Source organism: Folsomia candida, unplaced genomic scaffold (genome assembly GCF_002217175.1).
Source record: "Folsomia candida strain VU population unplaced genomic scaffold, ASM221717v1 Fcan01_Sc013, whole genome shotgun sequence".
NCBI classification, from domain to species: domain Eukaryota; kingdom Metazoa; phylum Arthropoda; class Collembola; order Entomobryomorpha; family Isotomidae; genus Folsomia; species Folsomia candida.
In genome coordinates, this window is record NW_019091205.1 from 3,049,193 (window position 1) to 3,063,797 (window position 14,605).

The 14,605-nt window shown below is 40.1% G+C and overlaps 3 protein-coding genes across 9 annotated transcripts; all 3 read right to left on the minus strand.

Moving 5' to 3' along the window:
- Positions 1 to 4,879: 4,879 nt before the first annotated feature.
- On the minus strand, positions 4,880 to 6,237 carry LOC118437341 (zinc finger protein 135-like). 2 transcript variants are annotated; one of them, XM_035856289.1, is made up of 3 exons: positions 6,016 to 6,237; positions 5,549 to 5,956; positions 4,880 to 5,469 (listed from the first exon to the last, which is right to left on the minus strand). In XM_035856289.1, exons 1-3 carry the CDS (start codon positions 6,127 to 6,129, stop codon positions 5,104 to 5,106), a joined length of 888 nt encoding a protein of 295 aa, XP_035712182.1. In that variant the 5' UTR covers positions 6,130 to 6,237; the 3' UTR covers positions 4,880 to 5,103. The 2 variants fall into 2 exon arrangements, with proteins under 2 accessions (XP_035712182.1, XP_035712181.1); XM_035856288.1 differs by having other exon boundaries at positions 4,880 to 5,484.
- Positions 6,238 to 7,949: 1,712 nt separating this feature from the next.
- Positions 7,950 to 10,208, minus strand: LOC118437291 (gastrula zinc finger protein XlCGF71.1-like). 6 transcript variants are annotated; one of them, XM_035856226.1, is made up of 5 exons: positions 10,125 to 10,208; positions 9,783 to 9,966; positions 9,276 to 9,683; positions 9,149 to 9,211; positions 7,950 to 8,311 (listed from the first exon to the last, which is right to left on the minus strand). In XM_035856226.1, the coding sequence occupies exons 2-5, from the start codon at positions 9,903 to 9,905 to the stop codon at positions 8,072 to 8,074; spliced, it is 834 nt and encodes a 277-aa protein (XP_035712119.1). In that variant the 5' UTR covers positions 9,906 to 9,966; positions 10,125 to 10,208; the 3' UTR covers positions 7,950 to 8,071. The 6 variants fall into 6 exon arrangements, with proteins under 6 accessions (XP_035712119.1, XP_035712118.1, XP_035712117.1 ...); XM_035856225.1 differs by having other exon boundaries at positions 7,950 to 8,314; XM_035856224.1 differs by having other exon boundaries at positions 9,113 to 9,211.
- Positions 10,209 to 11,987: 1,779 nt separating this feature from the next.
- On the minus strand, positions 11,988 to 14,138 carry LOC110855582 (zinc finger protein 2-like). Its single transcript, XM_035856346.1, has 7 exons — positions 13,863 to 14,138; positions 13,663 to 13,730; positions 13,529 to 13,554; positions 13,412 to 13,433; positions 13,061 to 13,292; positions 12,586 to 12,987; positions 11,988 to 12,529 (listed from the first exon to the last, which is right to left on the minus strand). The coding sequence occupies exons 5-7, from the start codon at positions 13,172 to 13,174 to the stop codon at positions 12,473 to 12,475; spliced, it is 573 nt and encodes a 190-aa protein (XP_035712239.1). The 5' UTR covers positions 13,175 to 13,292; positions 13,412 to 13,433; positions 13,529 to 13,554; positions 13,663 to 13,730; positions 13,863 to 14,138; the 3' UTR covers positions 11,988 to 12,472.
- Between the last annotated feature and the right edge of the window lie 467 nt (positions 14,139 to 14,605).

Here is a 14,605-nt window from a genome sequence, read left to right on the forward strand (position 1 = left end):
GGGATCGTGCGTGACCATGTGCTGAGTCAAGTTTTTGTTTGTTGTAAACGTTTTTGAGCACTTGGGACATTCCTTCCCTGGTTTCAGATTCATGTGGATTCTGTATTTGTTGAAGATTTGTGTATTTTTGCAAAAATTGATCTACTGAGAAAAGTCAATTTGAGAAGGTTACGAAAATATGTCTCGTTTTCACTTGTGCAATCAATGTTTAAAACATTTTTGGCAACAATTATGTAACACATTGTATAACGATTCAGGAACAAGAAATAAATTTCCAGTAATTTTACTTGCAATAATATTTATGATAGAGTTGCCAACTCGGCTTGGCTTGAATCGGCTTATTGAGTTGAGTTGAGTCAAGCTGAGTTGAGTTGACCTCAAGTAAGCCGTCGACTCAATAAGCCGGCTTATTGAGTTGTGAGTTGGAATGAGTTGGACTTGGCTTGACTCAAATTGACTCAATAAGCCGCTCGCTCCGCCTCCTCCTGCTTACACATGTATGTACAGACATATTAAAAAGTTTCTTTATTAAATCTTAGTATAAAGTGTATCGCAGAGTATGTGTGAAAAAAATATGTATCACAAAAAGTATCGAAAAATCTGACTACGCAGCAGTCGCACAAATAAGTCCCTAAACTTAAAAAAAACGCAGAAATCGCTGAAAAATCCTAAAAAAACGCAGAAAATCGTAGAAAAAGTCCGTAAGAATAAGAGAGAGAGAGAGCGGACTACAAATAGTACACTTCCTCCAGTTCCTTTCCTGGAGGAAGTGTACCCAGAATCGAAGCAACGTTCCCACGTTGAGCAGCGAGGGAAACCCGCTGGCGCAAAAAGTTGACGGCGTTGGCTTGTCCAGTTGTGGCGGTGATCCGTTGACCAACTTGGAGGATGAAGGCAAGTCCTTCCTGCCCCCATACTCCTGTGGTCTCCATGGCAACGGGAACAAAGATGTATCGGTCCATGAGGAACGCGTACCTCTTCCTCTTGCGGTCCTCTGCCTTGCTGGCGGCAGCGCCCTGATGGCGCACGGTGTCTGGGAGGTAGCTGGGGGCGAATGTGTCCGCGCAGGTGAAGTCCCAGACAAGGGACCTCCCCCGCGACCAAGGGACAAGTGTCATCCCGTCGGGACGCTTGCCGTCCGTGGTGGAGCACTCCGCGGGCTCCCTGATGCAGGGTACTTCGGCAGACCGGAGGGCTCTTGCAATGACGTCGTTGGCGGCCTCATGGCGGGACCAACGGCCCTTACTTCGGCGGCAGGAGAGGCCGTGGTAGCCGCGGGAAGTGACCTGCGCCCCGCATGGGCACTTGTGCGGCTCGCAGATGTCGCAGCCTAGGCGGAGGGCGATCGCGACCCGGAAGGTCTCGTTGGGGAGAAGGGTCCCCAGTTGTGGAGAGGGGAGGGCGTTGAGCCATACCCCCGCATATTTGTCGCGGAGGGAGCGTAGGCGGGCAGTATCCTCCGGGATCACTGCCAAATCCGAGAGTTTGGACAGTGTGTCGTCCAGTATGGGGCGTTCCCAAGCCGACTGAATCCCTCTGACGGTTTCAGGTGGGAGGTCCGTAAGGCCGAGGTCGGTCCACCGCTGCACTCCCTCTGCCATGGCGATGTCGGTGCCATGGAGGTGGTCCGGAAGGAGACGTTCTACGTGGGGCAGGACGCTGTGGACCGACGCTAAAAAGCACGGTATCGCCACATCCACAGCGTGCCTGACCTCCAGGCCGCCTTCCTTCACGGGGAGGGAGGACTGCATCCAAGCAGCCTCCGAGAGAGTACAGTTGAGGATCCCCTCCAGGGCGTCCTTTAGCGTGGCGTCGTAGTGGACGAGGGCGTCCAACTTTCTCCACGATGGTGCGCAACGGAGAAAGTAAATCAGCCGGGGGATGGAGACGCCCTCAGGAGGAAAAAGGCCGAATGCGCCGAAAGGTTGAGGAGTCTATGGGAGAAGGTGGCCAATTGTTGGGTCTTCGTGGCCAAGACCACTCCCAACGCCTCGTTAGTAAGGGGGGCGCCCAGCAGCATCGCAGAATCGGGGGACATGAGCTGGATTCCGGGGGCAACTTGTTGGAATTGGAGGAGAATGCCGATGGCGGCCTCCCGCTCCGCCCCCAGAATCCCCACTTCACACTTGTCGTGGTTGAGGTGAAGGCCCACCTCACCACTCATCCTAGCGACCGTTGCTAGGGCCTCCAAAACCTTTTCCGGCGTGTCCCCAATGGCCCCATCGTCGAGGTACCATAAGTTTAGCTCCGTTTCCATTGATTCGACGATGGGGTGGATCACGAGGGAGAAGAGGGCGGGGCCTAAGGGGTCCCCCTGATGGCACCCAAGTAGGGAGGGGATGGGGATGGTCCCATCGAAAAATGACGAGGGGCTTTCGTAGCATTGCGCCACAAATGGGAAGATTGAGGGGAAGTGGTCGCGGACGGCGTGGAGTAGCGTGTCCCGCCGTATTTCGTTGAAGGCGTTCCGAAAATCGATTTTCAGGAACGCTTTGGGGGAAGTGTGGGTGTGGCCGTAGTAGATTCGGGCGGCGTGGGCGCCGATTTCCGCTCCTCCCTTGATTCCCACCCCCAGTTGGTGGGGTGAAAAATGCTTGATTAACTGAGGGGTAATCCTTCCCACAATGATCTTCGCGGCCAAGCGCCGCCATGTATTCCCCACAGCGATGGGCCGAATCCCGCCCGACTTCTTCTTCAGGGCAGTGAGTGAAGCTCCATAAAAGAGGGGACAGAGAGTTGGCGGGACTCCCCCGGAGAGGACCTATTTACTCCGCTCCACTTGTATTGACATCATGTCAATGACATGTTATTTTTGTTTAAATTATTACCTAAATTATTATTCCATTTTGTGTTTCACTATATCAAAAATTTAAAATTGAGACGGATCTTGAAAATCTAATATAAACTCAGCTGTTGAATTTTCATAAATCTTTAAACAAAAAATTTTAATATGTAAATTTACTGAGTTTATTTTACTGTATAGTATTCTGTAATTGAATAAGGAAATATTTATTGTTAACTGTGACAATTGATCAAATTGCAGTTTCAGTTTACACTTGCTGCATTTAATCGCACAAATTACTATATTTACATACATATGTATATAATTGTGGAGTTTATTATAAATTGATATTAGTACGTGTACGTTTATTATTGATTTTATCTGGATTTTTGACATTTTAAAAGTCACCTTAAATTTTTCTAAATGTTATTTTGGTTGTTATATAATTATTAAATGTCCATTTACTTAAACCAGAATGTATGTCCATAAGCAAACTCGACTCATTCGGCTTAATGAGTCGAGTCAAGCCAAGCCGGCTTATTGAGTTGTGAGTCGAAGCAAGCCGGCTTGCTTCTGACTCGGCTTGCTTCGACTCACAACTCAATAAGCCGGCTTGTTTTGACTCACAACTCAGGAGTAGAAGGTCACTACTTGTCGGGCCCCGATTTCGATCTCCTTTGGATATGTTGTAGTACTACATGAGTGTAGAAAAAGTGAAGGAGGGTTAGACTCCATGAGCCCATTTACGCCCGCCACACCCCCTCAAAGGCGCCCAAACCCCCAGAGTTGCCGCACTAAAATCATCGCCAAAAATCGAGTTTTGGTCAGATTTTCAAGAAATTTACATTTTTGTGATCCCAGATAGTTGCTCTATCATATCCAATAGCAAACTCAACTTTTTTGAAATTTCGAATTTTTTCAATACATACCCTTGGTCAGAAAATCTTCGAAAATATTGAAAATTTCAAAAAAGTTGAGTTTGCTATTGGATATGATAGAGCAACTATCTGGGATCACAAAAATGTAAATTTCTTGAAAATCTGACCAAAACTCGATTTTTGGCGATGATTTTAGTGCGGCAACTCTGGGGGTTTGGTCGCCTTGAGGGGGTGTGGCGGGCGTAAATGGGCTCATGGAGTCTAACCCTCCTTCACTTTTTCTACACTCATGCAGTACTACAACATATCCAAAGGAGATCGAAATCGGGGCCCGACAAGTAGTGACCTTCTACTCCTCAATAAGCCGGCTTACTGGCATCTCTAATTTATGATGACTACAAGTGCACTTGTTACTATTTAGTTATTCTTACCGTGTATTGTGTAGGATAACTTATGGTGATGCTGCTTAGGACTCCTAAGTTAGGAGTTTATGCATATTTACGTAAGGCAAACGTTGGTTCATCATGAACCGTTCATGTGGTGTGAAAAAGGTTGCGTCTTCTATTTTTAGCCACGGGAGAAAGGTTGACACATTACTGGTTTAAAATAACCAGTTCTTCTACCCTGGGGACCATTCATGCTAAATTTTAAATAAATTATGCAATTAATTTTGAGCCTCTACTAACAATGGAACCTTTTTGCAAGCTGCATCGGGATTGTCTAGCGAGTTATGTTATAAAATTGAGCCAAAAAATAAGAATCACGTCGCACTCATCTTTCCATTGAATGGCTCTTTAAACCACAATATTGGCTGCAAAAAAACGGTCTGTTGTGAGTAAAACCGCTAAAAGTCAAGATTATTCATGCTAAAAAATCTCGAAGAAAATAAATCTCACGTATCGAAAAAATGAAGAGATGCCGTGCAAAGTTTTAAAATTGCTATCATTAATATTTTACAAATTAAAAAGGGTATTTAGTCTGTTACATAGTAAAAATTATTGAAACCTTTCGGTTTAAGTATATTTCATCGATTTTAGAAATTTATTTAGATAATATGCTCACCAGACTTATTGTATACTCACTATCGATGACCAAGATAAAATGGTGTGAGACCCGGTTCGGGGCAAGCACGTGTAAAAAATGCGTCCACGACCGACGTGGGCCGCACCTGCAGAATTTTATACATAAGACACATGCCCTGCGTGTAGGATTTCAGATTACTGTACCATTTATTATAATTGATTACAATAGATAGAATATTAGAATATTAGAATATTAGAATAGAATATTACAATAGCCGAATTATTTTATTGTTTGATAGCAGTTATTTTTATTTCGGCTTACAAATTATTCGATTTCGTGCAAAAACATCTTGAAAAACGTCGCTAATTTAGTAAAAATGTCAATTTTTAATATCCCAATTACGAATATACATAAATATTTTTACTTTTCTAAAGTATGAACTCGACAATGTGGGACCAATTCGTTAAACCGGAAGAATCTCTTCGCACAGAAGTAGCATCCAATCCGCGCTGGATTGTGACGCATTCTATGACTCGCCAAATTATTTTTCGACTTGCTCTTGAACTCGCACTTTTCGCAGGAATATATCTTCAGATCTTTATTCGCGGCATGTTTCGCCTCCACGTGACGCTTCAAAGTCAAAGACTGGGAGAATTTCATGTCACAAAATGTACACGGATAATTCCTCTGATTTTCATGCACAACTCTGACGTGGTATTGCAGTCCATGCCTACTGAAGAAGGTCTGAGGACAGACGTGACATTTTGACACGTGTCTTCTAGATTTCTGCAAGTGCGTAATCTATAAAATAAATATGCAAGCTGGTAAGTTTTGATCTCCTCTTTCCCGCCACATGCTTCCTTACCTCGTGACTTTTCATGTCTCCTCTGCGGGCGAAACTCTTCCCACAAGTGGTACATTTGTACGGCTTTTCCGTCGTGTGGGTGGGAATGTGTTGGGTAAGTTCAGTTCTGGATTTGAAGTCCATTCCGCAAAGTGTGCACGGAAATCGGACCGGATTCTCGGCATGCTCTTTTCTCAAGTGTTGGCCTAGACTTCGCTTGTCCAGGTAGGTTTTCGCACATCCTGAAACTCCACATGCTAAACGAGGTCGTTCCTTCGTGCTGTGGACGGTGCCAATATGCTGCCGTAAAGTGAAAAGATCGAAAAACACGCGGTGACACGTGTCACAACTTGGCCGCTTCCGGTTAGTGTGAAGTCTCGACACGTGTAAGGATAAAGCGTGTTGATTTTTGCAAAATTTGCCGCAAACCTTGATAACACACTTGATAAAGCATGAATTGCAACATAAGTTAAACTTGATACACTCACCTCGCATTTGACCTTGGCATGAGGATCGTGCGTGACCACGTGTCTCGTCAAATCCTGACAAGTGTGAAACGTTTTTGAGCACTTGGAACATTCCCATCTCTTTCCTGGCTTCATATTTGTGTGAATGCGGTATTTGTGGAGTTCTTAACCTCAAAAAATGTTTCCATCAAATAGTTTTATTTAAAGTTGGGGAATCTGAATTTCACTTGTGGAGGTGCTGCTTACGAGTAAGTGCATATTTACGTAAGGCAAACGTTGGTTCACGTAGTATGAAAAAGGTTGGGTTTTTTTATTTTTAACCGTAGCCACGGGTAAAAGGTTGACACATTTCTTATTAAAAATAACCAGCCCTTCTCCTCTTGGGATCAATCATACTAAATTTTACATAAATCATGCGATTAATTTTGAACTTATCCTGACAATGGAACCTTTTTTCAAGCTGCATCGGAATTGTCGAGCGAGTTATGTTATAAAATCGAGCCAAAAAATAAGAATCACGTGGCATTCGTGTTTCCATTGAATGGCTCGTTAAACAAAAATTTTAGCTGCAAAAAACGTTCTGTTGTGAGTAAAACCGCTAAAAGTCAAGATTACCCATTGTAAAAAAGTCGAAGAGAATATATCTTACGTACCGAAGAAATTGTCATGCCAATATACATATGTAAGTTGATTTATGTAGTCTGTTGGTAAAAATTATTGAAAGCTTTTTGATTTAAGCATGTTTTTTTTCGATTTTAGAATTTATTTAGAGAATATGGTTATCAGGTGTACACCAGATTTATTATATAAATACACACACACTATCGATGACCAAGATAAAATGGTACCGGTTCACGACAAGCACGATAGCTTGCAAAAAACGCTTCCACGAACGACGTGAGCTTCAGCTGCAGAATCTTATACCTACAAGACATGCCTTATGCAAGTGTTGTATAGGATTTCAGGTTAATGTGCCATTTGTTATACTTGATCCGCGATTACAATAGCCGATTGAGCCGAAATTACTTTATTGTTTGACACCGCTTATTTTTATTTTGGCTTTGAAATTATTCAATCTCCTGCAAAACAATTTTGCGAAATGTCGTAAATTTAGTAAAAATACGAAATTTTTTAATATAAATATCACGAGCATAAATATTTTAACTTTTCTAAAGTATAAATTCGACAATGACGTCGGGATCGTGCGTAACGAAGTGTCTACTCAACGCCTTGTTGGTTTTAAAAGTTTTCGAACACTTTGAACATTCCCATCTCTTTCCTGGCTTCAGGTCGATGTGGATCCAACTTTTGCTGAGTTTGTAGTCAAGAAAATTGTTATTGCTATTATTATTATTGTTATTGCCGCACCAGTTAATTTTATTTGAGGTTGGAAACTATGGCTAATCCTTAATTCACTGGTCAACAGAGATAAATTCATTCAAAGTGGTATCTTATTTGGTTAGTTGATTATTCACACCACGTGAGTCATACTTACATAGCTTCTTCTAGTTTGAATTGGAAACATGTATGTATATAAATCACAATGGAGGTCTCCCAACGTACGCTCACAGATTTTGACCAAAGTAGCGTCAATCGATCACAAATATAACTAGTATGAAATTCGCAAATAGCACTATCTGCCAATGCGCAGGTCTGGGGGAGATATTTGCATCCAAGGCGGGAAAAATGCGCAGCAAATTTGTAAAGTGCAAAATTTGCCAGCCTTGGGGTTTTGTTTTCTCCGCTTTGGACGCAAATATCTCCGCCAAACCTGCGCATTGGCAGTGTCGGTTCTGGGAAAACTCTCTTGCTGTGGGCCTCTGTACGTATATAGGTATGTTTACATATTTATTTTTTGATATTTAGCAAGACGGTTGGCGAAATCTTCTAACGAAATAAGGACATATCAGGGTGAATTTGTAGCTAAAATGCTACAGGTCTTTTACACAAGAACATTTTCCAAAAATATGGCATATTTATTTAGTAAAAATTCGCAAATTAATACGGCAATCATTTAAGGCCTCTACAATTAGATAAATAATAAATACTTGTTTCAGCATTTTTCGTTCCGTTGTTTTTATAAATACTTCTCCAGAGTATGAACTCCACAATGGCTCACCAATTGAACAAAAGTGAGGAATTTCTTGCCACAGAAGTAACATACATGCCTCGTGGAAATGTGACGCGTTTTATGAGTGGCCAAATTGTGCTTCGAGTGACTCCTGTACTCGCACTTGTCGCAGGAATGGATGAGCTCTCGATTCGTGGCATGTTTTGTCCCCACATGGCGTATCAAGTGCGATGAGTATGAGAATCTCTTCTCGCAAAATGCACAGGGGGCTCAGTTTTTCTCAAGTACTCCGATGGATAGCGCATCAAAATCTCCAATCGCACTCAAACTTTTTATACTAATTCTGTATGGGATAAAAAATATTACCCTAAACCCATTTTTCGAAATTTCAATTTTTGGCGAAATTATGGCAAATTTTCAATTTCGTTTTTTTGATTTTTTCTCTCAAATTGCGAATAAACCATTCACCAAAACTATATACTGTCCTGTATCATTGTATTCCTATTTTCATCAGGATCTAATTTATGCATCAAAATATTTCAATTTTTTGAAATTTGTAAAAAGATAGTGCTAAATTCTGCTAAATTGATGATCAATTTGCGCAAAACGTTTTCATTTCCCGAGGTCAAATTTCTGAAAATAGATGCCTTTGACTTTGTAGAATAGGGTATAAAAAAATTGACATCGGGAATTGAAAACGTTTTTTAAAATTCAAATTTCAAAAAATCAGAAAACTTATAACAGGCTCTTACAATGTATACAAAAAGCTAGAAGCCTAAATGGCAGGAAATTAAGTGTCGTAAGCCAGTTACATGAAAATTTGAAAAATAAAAATTATCAAATTTTGATTAAACTTGAAAAGCATGCTCAAAATAATATTTATTTGGTTTTAAAATTATTTAAATTTTAATCCCAAAAATTGGTTTGCGGGCGTACGGAATTACGCCACTGGGAGAGTTGAGCTGTCTCATCTACCCCATGACTTCGATTTTTAGAGAGTGCTTGAGAAAAACTGAGCCAGGGATAACTTTTCAGCTTTTCATGCACAGCTCGAATGTGCCGGTTAAGCCCATCCCCGCTTACGAAGGTCCGAAGACAGATGTGACAATTTAACACGTCCCGGTCAGACTTTGCTAAATGTGTCATCTGTAAAATTAATATGAACATTGGTAATTTTTTATCTAGTTTTTCCTAGTACATGGTGATTTACCATGTGACGTTTCATTTCTGCCATCCGGGGAAAACCCCTCCCACAAATGGCACAATTGCACGGTTTCTCCGTCGTGCGGGTGGGAATGTGTTGGTTAAGTTCAGACCTGGTTTTAAATTCCTTTCCGCAAAGTATACACGGAAATCGGGCCGGATTCTCGGAATGTGCAGTTTTCACGTGGTGCGAAATCTGTTTCTGGTTTAGGTAGGTTTTCTCACAGCCAGGAAACGTACATGAGAAACGAGGTCGATCCTTCGTGCTGTGGATTGTCTCAATGTGATGCCGTAAAGTGGGAAGATCGAAAAACACCCGGTGACACGCGTCACATTTTGGTCGCTTCCGGTTGGTGTGAACTCTCCACACGTGCAGGGACAAGGTGAATCTGTGTTTGAAAATTGAGCCGCAAACCTAGAAAATACGGTAATTGGAAAAATGTGGAGTGTAAAATTATGAAAAAGATCATTATAATATTATGATAGTTTGACTTTGACAAATTTAGACGCTCACTTCACATTTGGCCTTGGTAGAGGGGTCGTGTGTGACGATGTGTCTAGTCAGCTCACTGTTGGTTTTAAACGTTTTCGAGCACTTTGAGCATTCCCATTTATTTCCTGGCTTCGGAGGATCCATATGGATTCGGTATTTGTAGACTTGTATTTGCGTAAAATTGATGTGCTTAAACAAAGTTATTCTGAAAAAAAGATAGCATAAATATTTTCACCAAATAATTCAAAATCTTGTTTGCTAACAATTCACACATTTTAAAAAAATCAGAGCATGAAACACAATTTTTAGCGATGATAATATTCCCATTAAAAATAACATTTTTGAAAATATTTAAGCAGTTACCTTTTTAAGGCACTGTGTTTAATGTCGTTTCCTACCGTAATGAATATGCATGTAGTTTTGCTTAATCAGTACTGTTGCTACGGGGTATGTAAATGAACAAGGAAAGGTAATGTGGTGTCGTTGGGTGTGAAAAAGGTTGCATTTTGTTACCAAACGACTCCAAACTTGACGAATTCCAGGATAAAAATAACTATCCCTTCATTCAACATTTCATTCATGGGATTAATTTTGAAGTTTCTGAAAGACCTTTGACCAGTGTGTGCAGAGCAATAGTGCCTTTTTGCCTGCCTCTTTGCATTTTTGCCCTTTCGCTAATTGGGGCGAGGTGAGACAAATACCCTGAGATAAAATTAAAGTGAAAGTTATTCATAGCGTTTTTTATTATTTCCCAAAATATGATCTTTAGCCAAAAATTTGATTAATTAAGCTGATGACGATGTAAAAATAACCATGAAAATATAAAAGGAAAATTATTCAACGAATTTGAAGTATGGATGAAAGCCAGAACCCTCCAATACTATTTTTAAAATATTAAATTTATTCTGTAATTTCTTGAATACGTTATAACTTATAAACGACAAGAAATCGCGTGCAATCCTCAAAAATCGAGCAAGAATGCATGAAACAGGCAAAAGGCATCAAAAAACAAAAAGGTACGCAATAAGGCAAAAGGGCATTGAAAAAGACAAAAAGGCATGAAAAAATAGCAAAAAGGATGCCTTTTTTCACACACTGTCTTTGACTTAGCTTACGTATTGCATAAATTTGGCATTCAGTCATAGCATTTTTATGAAAAATTATTACATGATAACAAATTTACAATAACTTTATATTTAAAAAAAATCCACTCGAGAGATTTTCTTGGACTAGCGCTGCCGTGTGAATATTTTAACACGTATTTATTGCGGGATCAATTTCAAATGTTAATATGCTTACAATTTTTAAGGTATAATTAAATCTTATTTATATACGTGTCATTAAAATTTTCTATATAAGTATGTATTTAGGATTGCTTTCTTATGATTGATATGTTACAAGGGAGCCTAGCGCGTAATTGATCATGTGGTGCGAAAAATTTTGAATTTATCAACCACCTGGCTAGCGCGTGACAGAAAATGGTTTGAAAATTCTTTTCGTGCAAAAATAAACTCTTTCGAAAAGTCAAAAAAGGCGGTGCGTATACCTTGGAAACTTTCGAAGAGCTGGATACTGATATTTTTGCATGCTAATATGTTGAAATTGACCACGTCAGACCCCGCCTTTCTCCTTTCTTGGGAACCGAGGGAAGTTACGAGTACTTCAACTAATTTGAAGTATCGATGAAAGCCTGAACCCTCGAATAAAATTCAAAAAATATTAAATGCATTCTGTAATTTCTTTGAAACACAAAGTTTTTATCTTCGCGAATTTGTTAAATAAGCTGCGACGCGAAACAAGACGTTTTCGTGAGTACTCCCTCAGTTCATATGTATTTGTTAAGGGTAGGATGACGAACTTAGCAACAAATTTTTACCCCAACTTCCAACCTGATTTTCTAAGCTGAATGAAGTGATAGAATTATTCTGATTTTATGTACTTAATGGCAAATTATTTGGCTTCATATGCCAAATTCAGTCTAGTGTATTGAACCAGTACTACTTGAGATAAGTCAATTTTAGTGAGCTACGATTTAATTTATTGGGGTAACGTTCTAGGTCTCAATATTACAGATATTGACCTCAAACCAATTTTATTATGCAGCTAATATGCTAGTGGGGCGGGAGTGATATGGGTCTTTCCGACGATTCTGTCCTTGGCGTGCACAAATTACGGTAATCTAAAATTTTGCATGAAAAATATGCAAATTTTATTTTAAAAGCGGAATTTCAGCATGAAGGGATCAACATGATTGGAAACAACAACTTTCGGAATGCGAGTCTCTTACAATTTAAATTTGAAACTAAAATCATATATGTAGTTTTCCACATAAGAAGGTTTGCAAAATGTCGAAAACTGGCAAATTATTGATACACCCATCATCAGTATTTTAACTTTTCTAGAGTATGAGCTCGACAATGTTGAACCAATTCGTTAAAAAGGAAGAATTTCTTCCCACAGAAGTAGCATCCATGCCTCGCTGCATTGTGGCGCAATCTATGAGAGGCCAAGTTGTTTTTCGAGTGGCTCTTGTACTCGCATTTGTCGCAGGAATGGATCAGCGCTTCATTTGTGGGGTGCTTCGCCTCCACGTGACGCTTCAAATTTCCTGAATTTCTGAATCTCTGGTCACACAATTTGCACGGATGATTCCTCTGATTTTCATGCACATATCCGGTGTGGAGAAGAAGGCCACGTCTACTTACAAAGGTCTATGGACAGACCTGACAGTGGAACTTGTCTCGGCCAGACTTTTCCACATGCGTCTTCTGCAAATGAATATGTGTGATTTGAACTTATTTTTTCCCACAACATGCTAATTTACCTCATGACTTGTCATTGCTCCCTTTTGGGCGAAACTCCTCCCACAAGTGGCGCAAGTGTACGGCTTTTCCGTCGTATGGGTGGGAATATGCTGGGTAAGGTCAACCCTGGTTTTGAACTCCTTTCCGCAAAGTCTGCGCGGAAATCGGACCGGATTCTCGGAATGTTCAGTTTTAGCGTGTTTTGAAAGTTTATCATTGCTTAGGTAGGTTTTCTCACAGCCGGGAAACGTACATGGGAGACGAGGTCGTTCCTTCGCGCTGTAGACGGTGTCAATATGCCGCTGTAAGGAGCTAACGGCTGAAAACTCGCGGTGACAAGTGTCACAACTTGGTCGGCTACTGTGAGTACTCTTCATGTGGGCAGCTAAGGTGAACCTGGTGTTGGAAATTATGCCGCAAATCTGGGGAAGATAATTAAAAGAGGGAAATTGGCGACTGTAAGATTAGTTTCAAGTGTATTTTTTATACGCTCACCTCACATTTGACCTTGGCGTCTGGATCGTGCGTGACCAAGTGTCTTCTCAACGCTTTTTTACTTTGATACGTTTTCGAACACTTTGAACATTCCCTTTTCTTTCCTGGCTTCATTTCAATGTGGATCCGATATTTGGTGAGTTCGTTGTCAAAAAATTGTATGCCGCACTAATTAGTTTTCTTTAAGAGTAGGGAATCTGACTGAGCTTCCCGACTTTAAACCAAATTCAACCTGTTCGTTTCCGATAGATAAATTTAAGACCAGGTGTAATATTTATGGTTAAGAAAGGGTCAAACTTTAACCGTTAAAGCTATAGTGGAATAACTTAATTATAAAACTGGCTTACGCACCATAATGTTGAGCTGACTGAATCTAAAAGTCCAAGTAATTTAAAAAATAAATTGTGTAAACAATTCAAACATTGAGGCAGTTATTTTCATATGTTTTTGAAGTTAAAGTTATCTTACCTCCTAATTCGATAGGAAATATCCGACTGAAATAAGTAATAAGCAAGTTGTGAATTAGTTGAAATTTTAGAATATCTATACACGTCTAATTTTAATTTTAATTATCATTCGGATTTGTAAATGTATTCACCAACCTAAAATTATCCGGAATCCCATATTCACGAACGGAACTAGGAATTGGCTATGTAAGTTGATGATCTCGCTAAATATAAAACAATTTAATTAATACAAATCAGACAATACAACGAAATTGGTGGTTTAAAAATCCTCCCTATTAATTAATATAATACGTAGCAAAAGATAAAACGGAAAGAAGAAATAAATTTAAGCTTACCCTTTAATAAGAACGTGTCAAAGTTTCTATCGGAAGTAGTCAATTCCTTCCCCTCAAATAATTCACCAGCCGAACTTATTTTTAAAAAGAGAACGATTTGCAACTGCAAATGAGTGTAGTTTGCAAATCTCGCGCACAAGTGTAAATATACCGGACAGATTTGAGACTGGGTAAGCGTGGTATAATAATTTCCCAACAATTCACGTATTTTAGGGGCCGTTCATAAACTACGTAACGCTAAAATCGCATATTTTTACCCCACCCTCTCTCCCTTGTAACGCTTGTGTGACGCATCGAGCTACCCACCCCCCCCATAACGTCACGAAAAATCTCAAATTCCCCACAAGTGCTAAGCACCTTATATTGACGTATATTTATCCGGACTCTGGTAACAACTTTTCGGCTAGATTTTAATATTTTAAATACCAACACGAAATAAGTTTTGTTGTATTTAGATTTGTTAAATATCGTTTATTATCCGATGTGGTGCAGGATGCAGGAGTTACATTCATTCGCTGAGAAAGAAGTGAACGCGTAAATGTTAGTTCGTGTGGTGAGAAAAAGGTTGCATTCTTGATTCAAGAATGCAACCTTTCTCTGTTTCAAGAATCTTGAAACAGAGAAAGGCGTTAAAACTTGACAAATTCCGGAATAAAAATAACAAACACTTCGCCCATTAAGGACCCATCCACAATTCTTTATCTACAGCCAAAGGCTCGTAGCTGAGGAATGAATGATTGAAA